Here is a 21,292-nt window from a genome sequence, read left to right as displayed (position 1 = left end):
TCTCGTCCTCAATGAAATGAATTCATTCCTTGAAGATTTTGACTTTCACTGCTACCTCTCATCAGTTTGCGTAGTTGGCTGACCCGAAATTACTGAGCAGCAAATGACAAAGTTAATTATAAACAAAATTGTTCTTTTTGCTCAGTATGTGTTCTCACTACTTACTGTGGTAAACTTATTTAAGTATGACCTCACAAACACGTTGGAGAGACACGAGGAAAAGATGCCTTTTAAGAGATTGATAGTGTTCATACTACCACACAACCTAGTTGTATTTGTAGGTGATGTTTTGATTATTTTCATTGTTAGAGTTGAAACTTCTTGGGGCTTGAATGAAACATCTACTACAACTTTCACGTGCTGCTAGAGTTCCCTGCTAGACCATATGAATTCTCTGAAGGACAAGTAATTCTTAATCCTCAGGGAGGGAAGAGAATGGAGGGCCCTGAGTGGGAATGCTTGGCTCTTTTCTTTTTTTTTTTTTTTTTAATTTTTTTTTTCAACGTTTATTTATTTTTGGGACAGAGAGAGACAGAGCGTGAACGGGGGAGGGGCAGAGAGAGAGGGAGACACAGAATCGGAAACAGGCTCCAGGCTCTGAGCCATCAGCCCAGAGCCCGACGCGGGGCTCGAACTCACGGACCGCGAGATGGTGACCTGGCTGAAGTCGGACGCTTAACCGACTGCGCCACCCAGGCGCCCCATGCTTGGCTGTTTTCTAACTATCCACCTTGGTACCCTATCCAGAAGCAAATAGCTAGATGATTTCTTAATGATCTTTTATGAGCACTTCAAAGGACAGAGAGTATAGAAGAGTATTCTGACTATTGGATTACTTTTTCAAAGCAGAATATAGACATAATGACGTAGGTATGGATTATGATGATAAAATTTTGATTTTCTTTTCAAAGGGTGCATGCATGGGAATGTTCCAAAAGGTAACTACACGAGTCATTGCAGAGTAAATATTACAGTTACACGTCACAGAATGGCATCACTGACCCATGATGCCTGGATTCACCCCATACATGCTACTTATGTAACCAAAGGATTACCCTATTCCCCATAATAAGTACTGCATCTGATTTTGTCCATTTTTAGGTGATGGTAAGGATGGAGGTCAAAATGTTTTCCTGGGGAGAATGTTTCTTGACCGAAAGCCAGATTTCCTAGAGAAAACTATCAACCTCACTTTGAACAAAATGAATGTAGAGTTTTTTTCTCAATTCAGATCAAGAGCAGTTCTCAAGAAGCTGTCTTTATTCTTAGGCCTTGAAAAAATGTCAAGAAGAATTGTGGAATCTTGGTATGAGTACTCACTTTGACTCTTATTTGCCCAATTACCCCATCAGATGTCTGAATCCCTTCCAGAAACCTATCAATACATCAGAAATGAACTAACACCAGTTAGAGATTTAATAGCACTGATCTTCATCACCAGATGATACCTGGGGTCCTCCTCTGGAGCTATGTCTGGGAAGCTCTTTCATGTTTGAGGCCAATATAAGATTTCTTTGGCGATGGTATCAGATTATTGAATTCAGGTGCAGTTACCAGCTCAGTCCTCAGATTTTTTCATATAAACTTTAAACCAGGTCTCATACTTCTATATTCATGTTGATTTTTGAAAGTCCTCATTTATCTGGTCTGTTTATATATATGGAATCTCCTCCTGTGAGATGATCTAGATCTTAGTTCACCAGTTTTGTTTAATGACTGCTAGCTCTAAAATAGCCCATACAATTTGTCTGTCTCAAACTTCTCTATATATTATAATGTTCATAAATTATAATGATTTTATTAGTAAAAAATGCATTGTGTTGATAATCTTTTTGCCAAGACCTAAAGTAACATAAGCAGTATAAATATATTTTTACGCATAAAATAAAACACACATTACACAATCACATTATAATCTCCATTAACTACCCAGTAACCAAGATAATACCAAATGTGCTGGGAAGCATATAAGATCCATATGTGAGTGTTGGAGTAGAAAGGAAGACAGAGATTTTAGTGGGTAGGCTGAATCTGAAGAGTGCTAAGTAAAGACAGAGAAGGGTCATAACCCAGGGAAAATAGGGAGAAAGAAAGCCTGCCTAATCCTTGAGTAGACAGATAATGACTGGCTGCAAGGGCCACCTTAGACCCAGAACCCTGCCCTCTTCTGGCTCATTCTCTCTGGGCAAACAAGGCCATATAGTAGGAGAGATCAGGAATCCCAACTAGGGATCAGGATAATGTCTTAATTTTGTGGGAAAAGAAAATAAAAAGGTATGGAATCCTTGATGGGCAAGGGAAGGAGTTCTCTTTTTTTATTTAAAATTTTTTTTTAATGTTTATTTATTATTTTTGAGAGAGAGAGACAGGGTGCAAGCAGGGGAAGGGCAGAGAGAGAGAGGGAGACACAGAATCTGAAGCAGGCTCCAGGCTCTGAGCTGTGAGCACAGAGCCCAACGTGGGGCTGGAACTCATGAGCCATGAGGTCATGACCTGAGCTGAAGTCAGAGGCTCAACTGACTGAGCCACCCAGGTGCCCCGGGAAGGAATTCTCTTAAGTAGTATGAAGGTGTATCAATTTCTGATTTATTAATGAAGATATTGAATGCACGGTACGTAGTGTATCCTTTATTTAAACTGAAGTGAACTGAATCTCCTCCTAGGCCAAACAGGAAGGTAGTTCCAACAAACTGAAAGATCAATTGCTGAAGAGTTACTACCGGCAGGTAATAACCTGAAAGGCAGGAAATGGTTGTAATTGTTAACTTTTATTTATTTTTTTTATTTAAAAAAATTTTTTTTTTCAACGTTTATTTATTTATTTTTGGGACAGAGAGAGACAGAGCATGAACGGGGGAGGGGCAGAGAGAGAGGGAGACACAGAATCGGAAACAGGCTCCAGGCTCTGAGCCATCAGCCCAGCGCCTGACGTGGGGCTCGAACTCACGGACCGTGAGATCGTGACCTGAGCTGAAGTCGGACGCTTAACCGACTGCGCCACCCAGGCGCCCCTGTAATTGTTAACTTTTAATGCATCTGAAAGAAAGGTCAACAGTTTTTTGATGCCTTGATTTGGATTCCACCTTCTCTAAACTCGTAAAGGGCAGCATGGTGGACTGCCTGGACTTTTATTTTGATTATAGAGATTTGAAGTTTGGGCTCTGAAATACTCCAATTATCTTTCAGTACATCCCCGCCATAGTTTCTACAAGTGATGAAGACCAAATGTCACTGATGCATTAGGGTTCTGTAGTCATTCTAATTTATTTTATACTTGCTTGAATGAAATTTTATGTTAGGTTCAATGCAATGTAATGGTTTCCACATGTACCTTTTGTTTCTTGCTCATAGAATCACATAACTGTGTTTTAAGAAGAACTGAGGGTTGTAAACTCTCGTTTAGCTTGAGACTGAGTTTCATTCCTGAATTTTATAGGTAAAGGGAAAATTACAGAAATAAGACATTTCAAGCAGTGAGTATTCCGTGCAAAGGAAAAATACAGTCTGACTTTGAAACAAGGCTTACTAGGTTGTAGTTGTGTTAGAATAAGGGCAAGTACTATAATGCCAATAATACTTATTTTGGACTTAGGCATGAGCCTACCAAAAAAGTTTTATTTTTTCATTGCTTAGAGTTAGACATACCTGGAAAACAACTGGTATAAGCACCATTTCAGTGAAACTGGATGAAGAAAATAGAATTGAATTGGGTTGACTAGAAGAGACATAATAAGGCATGGGTGAGGGCCTGCTCTGAGATTTCCAGTACTCTGATCACTTGTTTGACGAACACTTTCCCATTGGGGTTTGGACAGGGACCTCATTTTTCTCCAACTCTTCTCAGGGTTTAAAGGTTCAGTTTAGTTCATTGCCACTCCCACATTGTCTTATATTTAGAAAAGACAGCATGATAATCTCTATTTTATTACTCCCTTGACTGATAAGATTTCTGTTTATTCCTATTTTATCTTGCTTTCTAGGAATTTGTTTTTTAACATAATTATCACTATAACTCTGAGGTTACAGTTTTTTTCCTTAATTCCAGGAGCGACATTTACTATGAAGGGTCACATGCTTCTGTTTTTCCAGTACACATTTTTTTTTTCTATCTGAAGTGTCTTTGGCAACTTAGTAAGTTGTAGCTATCAGTAGAATTCTGAAGATAAAATGAATATCAAAATACTGAGTCAGAATATGCCCACTGATACAGATAAGTTCTATCTCAGAGTTCAAATAAAAACACAGTTAACAAAAGCAGTTTGCATTGTCATGTATGTGTGCAGGTTTATGTGGTTTTAGGGGATACATTTCCATTGCCATGTTTGTTTTCTTTTGTTAAATATTAAACCTGACACCATGCCATGATTGAGAGGGAGAGACAGAGAGACAGAGAGATACAGAGATATGAGAGCTTGAAGGAGTTAGTTTTGTATACCACTTAGAGTATGTATATATAAGCACTTGTACTTCAGGAGACCTAGCTCTGGAATTATATTACTTGAAATGAGATGGGCTAGGCTTGAGTAAAGCTCAGGTTGAACACAGAAAGCATGCCTAGATTGTGTCAAGATTGTTTTGCACAGTCTCATTCGTTCATATACTCACTATTCATTCATTTATCCCTTCATTCATCCAACCACAATGGACCACTTACTAAGTTCTTCAAGGAATAAAGATATAGTGGGAGGAAACATAAAAATTACAGTCCAACTCAGCAGATGCCACAATAGAAGAACATACAATATTCTGTGGGCATCTGGAAGAATGAGAATCTTTTCCCCTTTGCTTTTATAGTTTTCTCTTACAGGCTACTTGCTTGCAGTCACAGAGGTTGATGAAAGTAATAAAATGCCTCACTGGAGTTTGCATGAAAGCTCAGGCCAGGCAGAATGGAATTCCAGTCTCTGTTCTTTCATTTAAAAGTCATGTGACCTTAGGAAGAGATTTTAAAGATTCAGTCCTCTGGCAATATATTGTGCTAAAAATGATACCTACGTCATCAATTGAGATAAAGAGTAAATACCATAGTGTATGTGACAGTACTCTCTTAGTGTTTGGCTTAGAGTAGATATCCATTGAGTCAATACAAGGTATCTTACTACCAGTAAAAGTGTCAATTAAATTAATGAGGCTTTTCATAGATTCAAGTTCATCAATTCTAAATGTCTCCATTATAGATGTTTTATGGGATATTATCTTACTGTTTTTTCCCATTCGGTATTCATATCAAAACATAAAATGTTAAGACTTTTTAAAGGACTACTTTTTTAAAGTGTGGAACTAAAATGTAAAATGGTTTGTTTTTAGTGTTTCAGTAATAATCCCATTGCCCCCGATTCTAAAATCTGTACATGAGTTTGATATAGATCAACCTGAAGTATCTGACGTTGTGAGGTTTATTTATAAACATGGACATTTTGAAAATGGTTCTCTTTAGTCCTGTTCTGCCAAAACTGAGTTTAAGAATCAGAAGATCAAATAATGATTTGAGAAACATTATTAGCAAACCTGTAGATAAGCTTCATATATATCAATGTGCAAAAACTTTGTTTATAAACTTTATGTATACTTAAACAAAGTCAATAATTTATAGATTTTTGGAGTAGATTGTCACTTGATTCCTGAGCCTTAGTAAATTAAAATTACTTAAATTTTGTTTTTAATAACTTCTGACAGAAAGCAAAGTTCGTGGAAGACTTTTAGTGCAAAGCAACAACCTTATAATGAAGCCTGCATAACAAAACCAAGTATCATTCTAAAGCAGTGCTGTCCAACAAAAATAGGATGTGAGCCACATGTGTAATTTTAAAAACAGTTTAAATTAATTTTTATAATCTATTTATTTAACTCAGTATATCCAATTTTTTCATCGGTATGAAAAATTATTACTTTTTTAATTTGAATTTTAATTAATTAGAATAAAATATTTGATTCCTCAGCCTCACGAGCCATTATTTCAGATGCTCAATAGCTCCCAAGGCTTGTTAGTGGTCATTGTACTGGACAGCACATATCTAAAGTATTCCTTTACTGCATAATTTTAGTGATTATTTATGATTTAAAATGATTAGAAAATCAAACTCAGGTATCAGATAGGGAGTTTTTAATATAAATTATATGTAATTTTCCTTTCGAAAAAAACACTTATTTTTCCTTTTAAAAACCTACATCCATAATGAGATAGATAAATAGTTTCACTGAGATATAAATTATCATTTAACAATTATTTTTAATTTTCAGTTATCCACTAATCTAGTATAGACAGAAAGATAATAATTTTAAGATATTGTACTATTTTGGTAAGAGAAGAGTTTTATTCTTGAGAACAATTTCTAATCGGTATGGAATCAATATGATTATAATATAATCTATGTCTGCAAATGTGAGATTCAGGGCAGCATAATTATTTTTATTGTAAAGAATACACTGATTTCCACAGCAGGAAAACCACTAAGCTACACAGATCACTCCTAAGGGATATTAAGTACATCTAGTATGGGTTTCTGATATACATAGGTCAAAATGTTTCCGCTAGACTTGACATTCCTCAAATTTCTGGCTGCTTGGAGACTTTATATTAGTTTGTCCATAAAAGTCAAAGTCTTTGTTTTGAGAGTGTGATATAAAAGAGTCAAGAAATAAAAGGAATGCCTTTCATTTGCAATTATATTTGTGAAATTCTCTGTGGAGTTATAGTTGTGTGAACTCATCACACTCTTTCCTTTGGGTATTAACCAATATTAAACTTACTATATATGAAGTTCAGTGTTTCACAGAGGGGCTTTTTTTTTTTTTTCAGGAGAATAAGGTGTTCCAATAACAGAAAATGTTATTGACCATGTAGGTTTTATTAAGATGTGGTTTTAAACTCCTCTATTCAAATTTATAGGGTAAAAAACAATAATTAAAGGCTTAGAGGTTCCACCTCAACACATGTGTTTTTTTAGGGCCACATTCAAGTTTTAGTATGAATCTCATACTAGAGAGATCTCAATGAGATGAATTCATTTAGGGTAACTTCCAAGGATTCTAATGATCTCTAGAGTCTACTCCTGGGTAATGTTGTAGGATGGACTAAGGCATCCCTGGGTCCTCTTAGAGTAAATTTGAATACAAGTCAAGTGGCTCAAAGATTGTCCTTTACTGACTGGACAAGATTTATCATTTCTGTCATTCCTAGTATGCATCCCTGGAGATTTCTTAGCTGTTCTGACTTTTGGTTCATAGAAGATTTCTTCTAATCCCTTGATATTAGGTGATATTAATTAGCAAGAGACAATCTTTCCTTAGAATTATACTACCACGGAGCTAGTGTATTGTGTACTTGGCCATTCAACAAATAAATGCTTGTGGAATGGGTAATTTTTATATTGTGATTCACACTCAGGTGCATGATGTCAAGCACAGTTGAGGAATGTTTTTAAGTTTTGAAAATTCAATATGAATCTAGTTTTTTGAGCAGTCCATCCAGCAGTTATGGATTTGCAAAGTTGGCTTCGAGTAAAAATTATTCCTATGCAATATATTAAAGTTATTAATGTCCCCAGAAGCTATTTCACACTTTCCTAGCAACAAATGCTCATTTAAGGACATTTGTTGCAGATGATAATCCTCCCGCCTATTATGCAGAGGAAAATATGCTATATCATTGAAATGTAAAGCATATCAAAGTACATCTGGAGAGTTAAGAAGTGTATTTGAGCAGTGTTAATAGTGGAGATGGAACAACAGAAGGATGAATGAAAGCACTGACGGCATTACAGTGTGAAGCGAGAGGCATATTTAAAGAACAGGAAGTAGTCCTAGCTTAAAGGAAGCGATTTATGAAGAGGGGCAGGAGGAGAGATAGGAAACTAGAAAGAGAATTTGATCCAACACAAGTAGTGAAGGGTTTTTTTTTTTAACGTTCCTTTATTTTTGAGAGACAGAGAGAGAGAGAGCACTAGTGGCGGGGGGCAGAGAGCGAGGGAGACACAGAATCCGAAGCAAGCTCCAGGCTCTGAGTTGTCAGCACAGAGCCTGACATGGAGCTCCAACCCACGAACTGTGAGATCATGACCTGAGCTGAAGTCAGACACTCAACCGAGTGAGCCATCCAGGCGCCCCAAGTAGTGAAGGATTTTAAGTTGGAACATGATAAAGATAGCTCTTTACTGCAGGCAAAATAAAGTTTGGTGGCAGGCAGAGCAGAAGATTAGATTAGAGGCTATACGAGTAACAAAATCAATGATAAGAAGAGTGAATTGTAGGAAGTAAAGAGGAAGGGAGGGGACAAATTCATGATGGAAGTAGAAGGAAAATGGTTTGACTACTGATTAGGTGAAGGAAGAGGGAGGAGTCCAGATGACTCAGGTTTGAACCTGAATATGGAGGCAGGTGGTTTGATTAACAAAAATAGGGAAGACATAATTAGGGAAAATACAATGAGTTCTACTTTAGACACACGGAAATGTGAAGACCCATAGAACATCTAGGAGTAGATGTTTAATAAGTGGTTGAAGATGTAAAGTTGGAATCTGGGAGATAAGTACAGTCTGAAGATACAAGTGTACAAGTTTTTAAGAACAGTATTATCTGCTAAACTAAATGCCATGAAAATGCACATAAGTAATAATGCACAGCTGATAAGTCCTGCAAAAATAGAAAGGACTAATAACTGAGTAAAATTTCTGGAAGTCTATAGCCGACTTCTTCTCAGAAGTTGAGATCAGGTTATCACAGCTTTCAACCCCCTACCATTATGACATATTTGATGAGTGTTTTAATTTTAGAATCATTTTATAATAGTTGGGGCTCTGTTCCAACTCATTTAATATAATGGTACTCACAGTCTGTAAGTTTTGAGTGGGATTCTAAGCAAGAAAAGATTCTCTGGTTTGTCCCAAGCTGCAGTGTAAATAGTTCGAAGCCTGGCTCTTTTGACCCTGATTAGAACTATGGTTCTCAGGATATTGTATCACAGTCTAAGACTGTTTGGAGCCTGGGAAAAGCCCCAATAAGAGAATCAAGTAGAATCTCCAGAGTTTAAAGAAAAAACCATATCACTTTCATCAAGTAATTAATTTCTTTTTAAGAAAGAACTCTTACTGTATTCTGGTGGACTGTAGAACCATAAGGCACCCCCCTATAACCCTAAATTGTCTTGTTTTTTATTTATCCTTTCTAGACTACGAGTTCCTTAAGGACAAGATACCTTACCTCATTATTCATCTTTCTATGTTTAAATCCTAGTGGGGTGTTAAGCAGTTTATTGGTTGCTCAAAACATATTGGTTGAAAGTCCTTTCCCTTGGCCTTGTAGTTATTGACATCTATGCTTAGGAAGTAATCAGACATTTTATATATATACATAAAATAAAATAGATTTGTATTTCCAAATTTATAGTAGAGGAAAATTTGGAAGAGCATTAATGTTCAACAGTAGAGAAATGGTTGACTAAATTATGGGATGTAGACATAATGGAATATTATGCAATCATTTAAGCCTGTGATTTTTTTTTTAAACTTTTTTTAATGTTTATTTTGGGAGAGAGAGACAAATCGTGGGCGGGTGAGGGGCAGAACGAGCAGGAGACACAGAATCTGAAGCAAACTCCAGGCTCCGAGCTCTCAGCACAGAGCCTGATGCAGGGCTCGATCTCACAAACTACGAGATCATGATCTGAGCCAAAGTTAGATGCTTAACCAACTGAGCCACCCAGGTGCCCCCAAAACCTGTGATTTTGAAGAACATTGATAACATGGAACATAAGGATAATAATCATAAATGTAAAATATATAAAACTGTAAATACAGCATACTTACAGTTTTATCTATAAACCCCTATACGTTTGAATGAAATAAATGTGACAAGAATTCTTCTTAGGATGAGGACTATTTTTGTTTAGGAAAATATATGGAGCCTATGCAAGTAGAAAATAAAACAGAGATCATGTGTTCGTAGGAAAAATGAAGCAGAGTGAAGAGGGTGACAAAGGGTGTATTTTATATAAGGTGGACATGGATGGTTTCTCTGAAAGGTAACATTTGAGCAAAAACTCAAATGGGAGTTCTATATATATGGTATATATGGTTATATATATGGTATATGGGAGATATACCAGTATGTTTGTTTGCTGGTGGGAATGATCCAGTAAAGGAGGAATTTTTGGCAGTGGAGTAGAGAGAAGGGACAGCCAGAGAGGGGACACACAGGAGCTATGTCTTTGATTAGGCACACGTGAGTAGTTAGCCTTAGCTATGTCTAGATGATTCCTTCACCGTGAAGGCAAGGCGGGTGGCTGCTATTACAGGTAGGTTCATAGACACCATGGTGGGAGTTCATGAAAGTTCTCTTCTGATTGCTAATCTTTTCCCAGTACAGTAGAAACAAGGTCATCAAATGAGGGATAAGAAAAGAGGCATGTCGTGAAATAGTCACGTAAGGGAATGAGAAAGTGAGTCAACATTTAATTAGATAAAAAGTATATGACAATTTCTATTATTTTGTGTATTTTGGGTGAGTTTTTAATTTATCCATAAATACAGGTTTTTTTTCTATCTCTACATAACTCTGTATCTTTTCCATCTCCTGGCAACTAAAGTAATTAATACAGTGGCAAACTGCTAGAAAATAAGTGTGAAGAGAACTTGTTCAGTTCTGGAGCTTCTAGAGCAACTTATCGTAACTAGAATATTTTCTTTTTTGTTGTTAAATAATTGCACTTTTTTTCTCTGCTCCTCAACAGGGTGGTGGTGATTGTCCAGAAATGAGTATTGGAGCTATAAAAATTGCCTTGGAAATTTCTCTTCCGGGGTCTTTCATCTACGTTTTCACTGATGCACGGTCCAAGGATTATCGGCTCACTCATGACGTGCTACAGCTTATCCAACAGAAACAGTCACAAGTGAGTAGGAATCAGCCCCCCAAATTTTCAATCTGAATACAGCTGGAAGGAATTCAGGCATACCTTGGAGATATTGTGGGTTCAGTTCTGACTACCACAATAAAGCAGATATCACAATAAAGTCAAATGAATTTTTTAGCTTCCCAGTGTACATAAAAGTTTTGTTTACATTGTAGTCTACTCTCTTAAGTGTGAAATATTATCATGTCTAGAAAAACAATATATATACTTTAATTTAAAAATGCTTCATTACCAGACAGTGCTAACCATCATCTGAGCAAGTCATACTCACTGATCACAAATCACCATAGCAAACATACTAATAATGAAAAAGCTTGAAATACTGTGAGAATTACCAGAATGTGACACAGAGACATGAAGCGAGCAAATGCCATTGGAAAAGTCGTGCTGGTAGATTTGCTCAATGCGGGGTTGCCACAAACCTCCAATTTGTAAAAAAACAAATAAACAAACAAAAAAAAAACACAGTATCTGTGAAGCACAATAAAGCAAAGCGCAATAAAACAAGGTATATACCTGTATGGCACGTGAGAGGTTGCCTCTCCTCTTTGTCTATACTTTGTGTGGCAAAAATCAATAATTACAACTATTGATCTGTATATATGTTCTCCAATATACATGTGCCATTTAATTTAAACATAAGTGGATATGTAGTATTTGTGCATATTAATACCTTGTTTTTTAATATAGAGAGGAAATGATGGGGGATTAATGAAAGTTCTTTCTTTTTTTTTTTTAATGTTTTTATTTACTTTTGAAAGACAGAGAGAGAGAGAGAGCCGGTAGGGGAGGGGCAGAGAGAGAGGGAGACACAGAATCCCAAGCAGGCTCCAGGCTCTGAGCCGTCAGCACAGAGCCTGACGCAGGGCTCAAACCCACAGACTGTGAGATCATGACCTGAGCGGAAGTTGGACACTCAACCAATTGAGCCACCCAGGCATCCCGAAAGTTCTTCTTTCTATCTTATCCCTAGAATTGACAAGAGCATAGACCTACAAAGAAGGCCTGTGTCTCAAATATCACCTCCTATGTGGAATCTTGTCTGAGTCAGACTTACTCATTGTATCAGTTAGCTATACCTGTGTAACAAACTGTTCTACTCTCAGTGGCTTAAAACATATTTGCAGGGCTCCATTGGTCTAGGCAAGGCTTGCTCACTTGTGTGTCTGGGGATAGTTTGGGTTTAACTTATCTAGGCTGATCTTTGGGGTGACTTGGCTCTGTCTCACGGGTTTCTCACTTTTTTTTTTTTTTTGAGACCAGTAGGCTTGTTTAGGCATGTTCTTTTCATGGCCAAGGCAGAAGCACCAGAGACCAAGGGGAAATATACAAGGCCTCTTGCATGTAGGCTCAGAACTGATAGAATGTCCCTTTTGCCTTGGGCTGCTGCCCAAAGCAAATCACATGTCCACGCTTTGATTTGGAGATGACAAATTAAGCTCCACCTCTTAAGTAAGAGGGATTTCAAACACTTTTTCAAAATGCATATAGAGTGGAATATATATATTATATATTATATATTATACACATATGGTATTATTATAGACATATGTATGTATATGTATATGTATAGTATATATGTAAGATGTATATATAATATATATGTATTCCAGTTTAATAGTAATATGTTAACACATAATAGGTAGTCAATAAATACATACTGATTTATGAAAACCCTTTAAACTGTCTTCTTTTTTAAAAAAAATTATAGGTTGTATTTGTGCTCACTGGAGACTGTGATGACAGGGGCCATATTGGATATAAAGTCTATGAAGAAATTGCCTCTACAAGTTCTGGTCAAGTGTTCCATCTGGACAAAAAACAAGTTAATGAGGTCAGTTTAATCAAGTGGGTCTGCTTTATTATTAACTACATTACCATAATTAGTTAGGCTGACCTAATTGTGACAGATATGATTTCAAAAACAGTTTGCAAAGAAATTTTTGTTCCCCGCCCTAGTCCACAGGTCAATAAAAGTATTAAACCAATGTGGAGAAGCATAGATTTGTATAGTATTAGTTTATACATTGTATTCTATACTGATGTATTATTTAGATTTAAGCATAAGTGTATTTAAAATTTATTCAACAGGAATTGAAAAGTTTTGTAGATCTTGTTTAGTAAAGTCAATTTGTATTTCTGATGCGCAGCTTTTGAATAATTGGTAAAATAAGGTGTGATGGTTTACTGAAGTCGAATATGAAAAAGTTATTGAGCAAAATTCTAATGATGTTAATCTCTAAGATTAAAAGTAAAAAAAAAACTATAAGTAAGTAACTTATGTAGTTAACTAAAATTTTTATGGTAATAAAATCTATAACTTACATACTAAGAAAATCTTGGTATTTTCTAAAAAAGCGTTTGAGATACGTCTGTCACAATTCTTTCTCCTTTCTGTTACCTTGTTGTGGCCTCACTACGGTAAGAATTTATTTATTTATTTATTTATTTATTTATTTATTTATTTATTTATTTATCTATCTATCTATCTATCTATCTATCTATCTATCTATCCATCCATCCATCCATCTATCTATCCATCCATCTATCTATCTATCTATCTATCTTCCATTTAAGTTTCTAGGAGCATGCCAGTACTAAGATAAGGTTTTATGTAGGCACAATTCACATTTGATTGATGTAGTTACTGTTATCCAAACAAGTTCTATTAATTTCATAACAGATTCCTTTGAGTCTTGAATGAAATGGTTCAGTAATTCTTCTTATACCTAAAGAATTCTTATTACATCATGGTGGAAATAATAGGACATTGCAAATTTCTAGAATAATATCTAGCAAAAATATTTTTATCAGCATATGATATACAAACTTGGAAGGTTATTTTAGTGTAAAAAGTCTTTTGTTGGAAGAAACAGCCTTAAGAAGGTTATGGCTTGAGTCCATATTGTGTCCATGATGGAGATTCTGAAATGCCTGGGCAGGGTCTGACAACTACAGGGGAATCCTTTAGCAGTTATTTGTCTGAACATTTGCATGAGAATTTGGGAACCTAGGAAGAAAAGAATTGGGGAAGAGTACAAGACTTTCACAGGACCTGGGTTTCTTTAATTTTTTTTTTAATGTTTATTTATTTTTGAGAAAGAGACACACACAGAGTGTGAGTGGGGAAGGGTCAGAGAGAGAGGGACACACAGAATCCGAAGCAGGCTCCAGGCTCAGAGCAGTCAGCACAGAGCCCACCTGACCCAGGGCTCCAACTCACAAACTGTGTGATCCTGACCTGAACCGAAGTCGGCCACTTAACCAACTGAGCCACCCAGGCGCCGCCAGGACCTGGATTTCTTGTCCCATCCCATCGGCTATGTTTGACCTTAATGAAGGAAAGCCCTCTTGTAGTTGTTTTTAATCTGGAATTGTATAACACTCTGGGGTACAGTCAATATCATCAGCATAAAGTAGAGGGTATAAGTAAGGAGAGTACTGCTTTCTCTTGCATCAGTGAGGACACCACCTGCTTTGGGTGTTGTGAAGTTCCAGATTAAAAGGGACAGTGGTCTTCTGCAGAAAAATGGGGCAGAAGATGCCATTCCCAGTGGACATGGTGGTTCTGGCAGAAAGTGCTAGAGAAGAGAATAGGCGAGAAGAGACATGGCTGGCACCTCAGGCATTTGAAAGAACAGTTGTTCAAACCTGTTAGTAGTCAGGCACAACTTGGAGCATCCCAAAACAAATTGTATGAACTTTTAGGGAGAACCATAGGACTTTATTAGGAGTTGGGTCCCAGAGCTAGAAAATAACATGGTGATTCTCATAAATGTAACTCCCATTTATATCCACATACCCAGGGAAAATGGACTAACACAAAATTGAAAATATTATTGTTGTCTTAAATGGAAAAAATAAGCCCTACAAAGATACACACTTTAGTTATTAAATAAATGGTGTGATGCATAATTTTTGTAGTCCTAATAATTTTTAACAATTCTGACAATTACCAAGTAATTTACAAGAATAACAATTTATAAAAACTTGATATAAATTGCCGAAAATTATAGATACAGATATATAACAGAAATTTAACCTGCTGATATTCTGACCTTGAAATTTAGCTTAGGCAGAATAGGACTAAAGAGAAGCATTGCTAAAATTGTCCATTTTTATAAATTGAAGTTTGAAGCAAACAGGGTGAGCCTTAATTTAGCTGTCCATCATGGGAATCCCAACCCCCTCACCATCTGGTTCAAGAAAGATCATCTCATCTACTTTGGGCCACTTGAGACTCAAGAGGAATTTAACTGGAGTCATCTTGAAAAAATTCTCTTCTAGGTATTATCCTGTATGGATGTGAATCCCAGACCTGATGCAGGCATCTTCATATAATTCTGAGAATTAAACAAATGTAAGGGAGAGTAAAAAGCTAAGAAAATCCAAAGCCTGTGGGTTAAGTCAACACTCAATCCCATCGTACTGCTAAGCCTCCAGAGTTAAGGAAATGACCCTTTTGCTTAAGCCAATTGGAAGCAAGTATTCAGTTACCTAAAGATAAATGTATCCCAAATGAAAAGAATTCTATATTCCTTCATGACATGGTCTCTTTAAACTCCACTAAACAGGGAGAATTTGTAAATTTGTAATTTGTAAAACAGGGAGAATAGACTTCTCCATTTTCGAAAGTTATTATAAGATTAAATAAGATAATGCGTGTAAAATGTTTCAAACAAGTTCTGGTACAGGGTAAGTGCCCAATAAATGTTAACTAGTGTTTTTATAATCCTCACAATGTTATTTTGCTTTCAAAGTGGAGAAATTGTGCCCCTATGTTTTTTAGAAACCAGATGGCTAGCTGTTGCTAGGAAATACATTTACTCAAATGGGAAAAGGCTGGAGAGATGTTTTTTTTTTTTTTATTTCCTGTGTGAGGAAAGATACTGTGAAGGGGTTACTGGAAACTGTATACACCAATGCTTTCCTTAAAGAAAGCCACCAAGGTAGAAGATTTTGTTAACAAAAAGCAGAGTGACAGAGTTAAAATTGGATTTGCAGAATTTTTAGCATATAATTTAGCCATTTTTCTTTTGTCATTGCTCCAAGTTCTCCTATTGTATAAACATAAACAACTCTGGGAAAAATTGATGATATAGTGATAGCTGCACATTTAACATACGTGAGAACTGCAGGACGGCCACACATGTGCTTGGTCCTTACATTTTACTCAAAAGCGATTTTTCATCTCTTATTTCTAATGAAAATTGTGAAATATTATGTTTTATCCTCTCTAGTTCATCAATTTCCTAACCTAGTGGGATATTTTTTGTATCAACTTTCTCTTGAGATAACTTGAAGTTTCCTCTTTCTTCCTCTTTTTTTTAAATAATAATTAAGTAGAGTATCTTTCATCTTTATTTAACATAAAAGAAACCAAAGTGAAGAAATTATTTGCCAAGCATCAGTCTATAAATCATTGTACGGTATTACATTTTGGAAACACAAGTTAAGACACATCTCAAGGATGTACTTAATTCACCTTTGAAGTTGAAAAAGGAACTAAACAGTTTTACTCATCCATTTCTTTGTAAACTGGGTTATTATCAATGGATCTAATAAATACTTCCTTAGGTATAAGAAACGTCCAAGTTTGAAATCTCAAAGTTACCCACAGATGTTATATGTTTGTGTCAAAGAAGCTAATGCGAAAGATCCATTGTTAATTGGATGATTTACTTGTTCTGAATTTCCCCATTCTTTTTCCCTACCTCTCCCAATTCACGTCTCCAAACACTCTCCTCCTGTCTCTCCCTATCCTCCTACAAAAAACCTTCCACCTGGACATCCTGGCCCCATGGATTGGTGTAACTCCCTACTTGAAAGTAATGCTGGCTGTATTATATCAGAAGGGAGTTTTATTAAATAAAGGAATCATTGTCAACTAATTTATATTTTTTGAAGGACATAAATGATGATATTTGGAAGTCTCTCAGTAAATCTTAACGACTATCTTATCATGTAACATGCAGGTCTTTGGTATAAGATGTATTAATTCCAGCGGTCCTTCCAGCACTTAGTGCTTTCTTTGGGAGAGGCTCCTGTGCCGCTCTGTTTGGAACGGGCAGACTCTTTTCCTCATTCTCTATTAGACATGAAAGGCTCCCATGATTCTTTCCTTTTCTCAGGCTAAGAAAATAATAATAGTATCAATTTAGATGATCGAGTGCTTGATATGGCCATTCAATAAGAGTTTAATTTTATTTCATTTAATCTTTACCATATAAGGAAGACAGCATGATCATAAACCTCAATGCATAAATGAGGGAACTGAAGCATAGGGAAGCAGAGCATCTTGCTCAAGGTTAAACTGAACTTAGGGGACATACTTAGTCTTTCTCCTCAGATGATACCCTTGACCACCATAAGTCCCTGCCTGTGATTTCCACTTTTGTTTTTTTATCAGAGGATGCATTTCTTTAAGTAAAATTAGCACACAATGTTATATTAGTTTCAGGTGTATAATATAGTGGTTGGAAAATTCTATGCATTATTCATTGCTCACCACGGTAAGTGTGGTCATCTATAACCATGCAGCATTATTACAATATTATTGACTATATTCCCTATGTTGTACTTTTAATCTCTGTGACTTATTTATTTTATAACTGGAAGCTTTTGCTTCTTAAGTCCCTTTATCTGTTTCACTTACTCCCCTACCCACCTCCCATTTGGCAACTATCAGTTTGCTGTCTGTGTTTAAGTCTGTTTTTGCTTGTTTGTTCATTGGTTTTGCTTTTTAGATTTTACATATAAACGAATGCCTTCTTTCACTTAACCTTATACCCGCAAGGTCCATCTATGTTGTTGCAAATGACAAGACATCATTCTTTTTTTATGGCTCAGTAGTATTCCAGTGTGTGTGTGCATGCACATGCGTGCAAATGTGTGTATATGTGTGTCAAATCTTCTTTATCTATTCATCTATTGATGGACACTTGGGTTGTTTCCTTATCTTGGCTATTGTAAATAATGCTTCAATAAACATAGGGGTTTATTTGAGTTAGTGTTTTCATTTTCTTTGGGTCCAGTAGTGGGATTACTGGACTATATGGTGTTTCTATTTTTAACTTTTTGAGGAACACCCATATTGTTTTCCACAGTGCCTACACCAATTTACATTCCTACCAACAGTGCATGATGGTTCTTTTTTCTCCTTGCCAACCCTTGTTATTTCTTGTCTTTTGGGTACTAGCCATTCTGACTGCTATGGAGTGATAACTCATTGTGGTTTTGATTTGCATTTCCCTAATGATTTGTGATGTTGAGACTTTTTCATGTACCTGTTGGCCATCTATATGTCTTCTTTGGAAAAATTTCCAAATGAAGCTGTATAAATGTTCATGTACAAGTGTTTGCATGGACATATGCTTTCATTTCTTTTGTATAAATACCAAAGTGGAGAACGACTGAATCAGATGATAGTATGTGAAGTGACAGTCTTACGCCTAATCTATGAAAAATCCTAACATCCTGGCAACAAAAAAACCTCATAGATGAGAGATTACTGGATACATTTCTCTTGCTAGTTTTATACTTATTTTCATTGGTTCATGCTGATATTAGAAAGACTTAACTTTGCTGGAGTGTGAATTCAGCAAAACCCCTTCCTGCCACTTTGGCCAAAGATCCCTTGTGACTACAATTCAGACCAAGAGCTTTCTGCATAAAGCTTAATGATGAAACTCTGAAACCCAGAGTTTTGAACAATTAATACTCTGGAGTGAGGTATCTGCCATTTTATTTTCCCTTATTCTGAGTTTCACTCCACACGTTATTTCAGAAACATAACCTTACTGCTGACCTTGAAAATAAGTAGAAACGGGTGTTTCCTCTGAAATTTGAAAATGTATCAGAGACAATTATAACATTCTAGAAAACTACAGGAAATGTTAGAAAACAGTGCGTAAATGTTTCCACTTATTCATTCTTTGACTTCACCTAATTAAATGTTGAAAATGAAGTGGAGAACTCAGAGCTCATACTTTAAAATAATATGAAGTCTTTACATCCAAAAATACACCAAAAAGGAATATTAATCCTAGTTCCAGTAGAATACTTTCTTTTTCTGTTATGCTAAGATTGACATGTTATCCTCATGAATGTGTGTGGGGAACCTCTCATACTCCTGTCACATTGTTACCTTATCCCTCCAAGGCACCTAGGAGTCATTAATTAATTAAACTACTGATATGGCTATACGAAGTCATGTGTACTTTTTGTTTCTATTTGCTTAGAAAAAATAAAACATAACATACTTAGTTTATTATTTAAAAATTATTTATTACAGACCTCTGAGCATGTGAACGGTATTTAAAAATTACATTGATATTGTGCATAGGACATAATATTCTTTGCAAGTGGAGAAAAGAAAAAGATGACTTTTCTCAGTAGAATCTTACTTATGCAGAAAATACCAAGAGTCAAGTGGAGCCCTCCTGTCATGTGGAGCAGTGGGGAATGGGAAGTGGGGAATGCATTGTTTAAAAGGATGAGCCTGTAAAAAATGAGAATGTCCGTCTTCCATTTTATGGTTTCATGTATTGGCTCTGGGAACTGTTGAAGCACTAGGTACAAACTATGGCAGTGTATTCTATGAAGGCAGTTGAGTCATATCTATAAAACAAAACTCGTGAAATTTAGAAAACAGAATGGAGAGAGAAGCTTATATAAATGTCTGAAAGAATATTTCTGAAAAGAAAAGAAAGATGTGTTACGGGAAGATGGTAGTGATTAGTTTACATGCATTCAACAGAACCATAACAATAGAAAAAGAAACAGTTTTCTTAGTTGACTCTATTTTTTTAATATGAAATTTATTGTCAAATTGGTCTCCGTACAACACCCAGTGCTCATCCCAACAGGTGCCCTCCCCAATGCCCATCACCCACTTTCCCCTCCCTCCCACCCCCATCAACCCTCAGTTTATTCTCCGTTTTTAAGAGTCCTTTATGGTTTGCCTCCTTCCCTCTCTGTAACTTTTTTTCCCTCTTCACCTCCCCCATGGTCTTCTGTTAAGTTTCTCAGGATCCACATAAGAGTAAAAACACATGGTATCTATCTTTCTCTCTATGATTTATTTCACTTAGCATAACACTCTCCAGTTCCATCCATATTGCCACAAAAGGCCATATTTCATTCTTTCTTATTGCCAAGTAGTATTCCATTGTATATATAAACCACAACTTCTTTATCCATTCATCAGTTGTTGACTCTATTTTGATTAGAAGCTGAAATAAAATGTCAATTTCGACTGTGAGATGTGAGCTTTAACGGAGCCAATCACTTGCATAGCTAACTCTGGGTTTGCAAGAGTCTTAACTATCAAAACATTATGGTGTCAATCTCAAAGTCATTGAAAATTTTATTCAGTCCAAACTGGCTTGAAAGAAATGATCTATTCTACCCATTTTGAGGGCTTGGGATTTATTTTTATTGGAGTTATGGTGGAGATTAAAGATTTGAATTGAAAGGAAAATGTCCCAAGTGTTTGATATTCAAAACTGAAACAACTTAATCATCACTGAAGTCACTGACTATAGTCTCTTGAAGAGTTCACCTGTTGGGATCCACAAAGGAACACAAGGGAATGAAATACATCTGTAGTGTTAAAAGCAAATAAAATTCCATTGGGTCATTTTCACAGAGCCTCAACAATTTGGATATTTCCTTTTATATTTTATCAATTTAAATTTTAAAGGTTTCTTTTGAAACTTTTTGTGTAGAGAGGCATGTGTCTATGGTGAAAGGTATGCCTTTCTCTCTTTGTACACACACACACACACATACACATGCGCGCGCATGCACACACGCATGCACACACACACACACATACATACACACACTAGAGTACATATTATCTTATGGGAATTTAGAAAGAATAAGAGAACTAATACAGTTAAGAGGTTATATACCTGTTGTTTCAAAACAATATTGTATTTGTATGTTTGTATTTGTAAAGATTTTAAATCATTAAGAAAGCAATTATGTTTCAGTCATCTAAACCAGGGATTATTAAAGACATATGTAACAAGAATTCTTTGTTATATATGTAAAAATCAAGTGAGGTCTTTTGTTGAAAGCATTTTGAAAGGGACCTAATTTTGAATCTTGGGAAAAAGGAATTTTAGAATCATAGCCTCTCCTTTACACAAAGGTGCCTGAATATCTAGGCCAGTTGGCCTAGCTGATCAAGAGATTTGTGTGCCCAGAAGACCAAGAGTCAGTCTTTATCTATCAAAGAAGGGGAAAAATAAAAAGGTCTGACTACTACATCTTTTCTCCAGATTAAGAGGTACCTACTGCTAGTATTTTCCTTTAATTATGATAATTAAATAATCTGGCTCAAGGTAATTGGTTGTTGTTAATTTCTAGACATAGAAG

At 36.0% G+C, this 21,292-nt stretch overlaps 1 protein-coding gene across 6 annotated transcripts in view; it reads left to right on the top strand.

The window, feature by feature from the left end:
• The window catches only part of HMCN1 (hemicentin 1), a 469,326-nt gene that overhangs the window by 112,584 nt on the left and 335,450 nt on the right, over positions 1 to 21,292 (top strand). For all 6 annotated transcript variants that reach the window (XM_023247312.2, XM_003999241.5, XM_019821722.3 and 3 more), the window contains 2 exons: positions 10,727 to 10,885; positions 12,618 to 12,740. In XM_023247312.2, the coding sequence (XP_023103080.2) occupies positions 10,727 to 10,885; positions 12,618 to 12,740 (282 nt within the window). The remainder of the gene's footprint in view (positions 1 to 10,726; positions 10,886 to 12,617; positions 12,741 to 21,292) is intronic.

The sequence above is a fragment of the Felis catus genome, chromosome F1 (genome assembly GCF_018350175.1).
Source record: "Felis catus isolate Fca126 chromosome F1, F.catus_Fca126_mat1.0, whole genome shotgun sequence".
In the NCBI taxonomy this organism is placed as follows: Eukaryota; Metazoa; Chordata; class Mammalia; order Carnivora; family Felidae; genus Felis; species Felis catus.
This window is presented reverse-complemented; position numbering and strand designations above follow the sequence as displayed.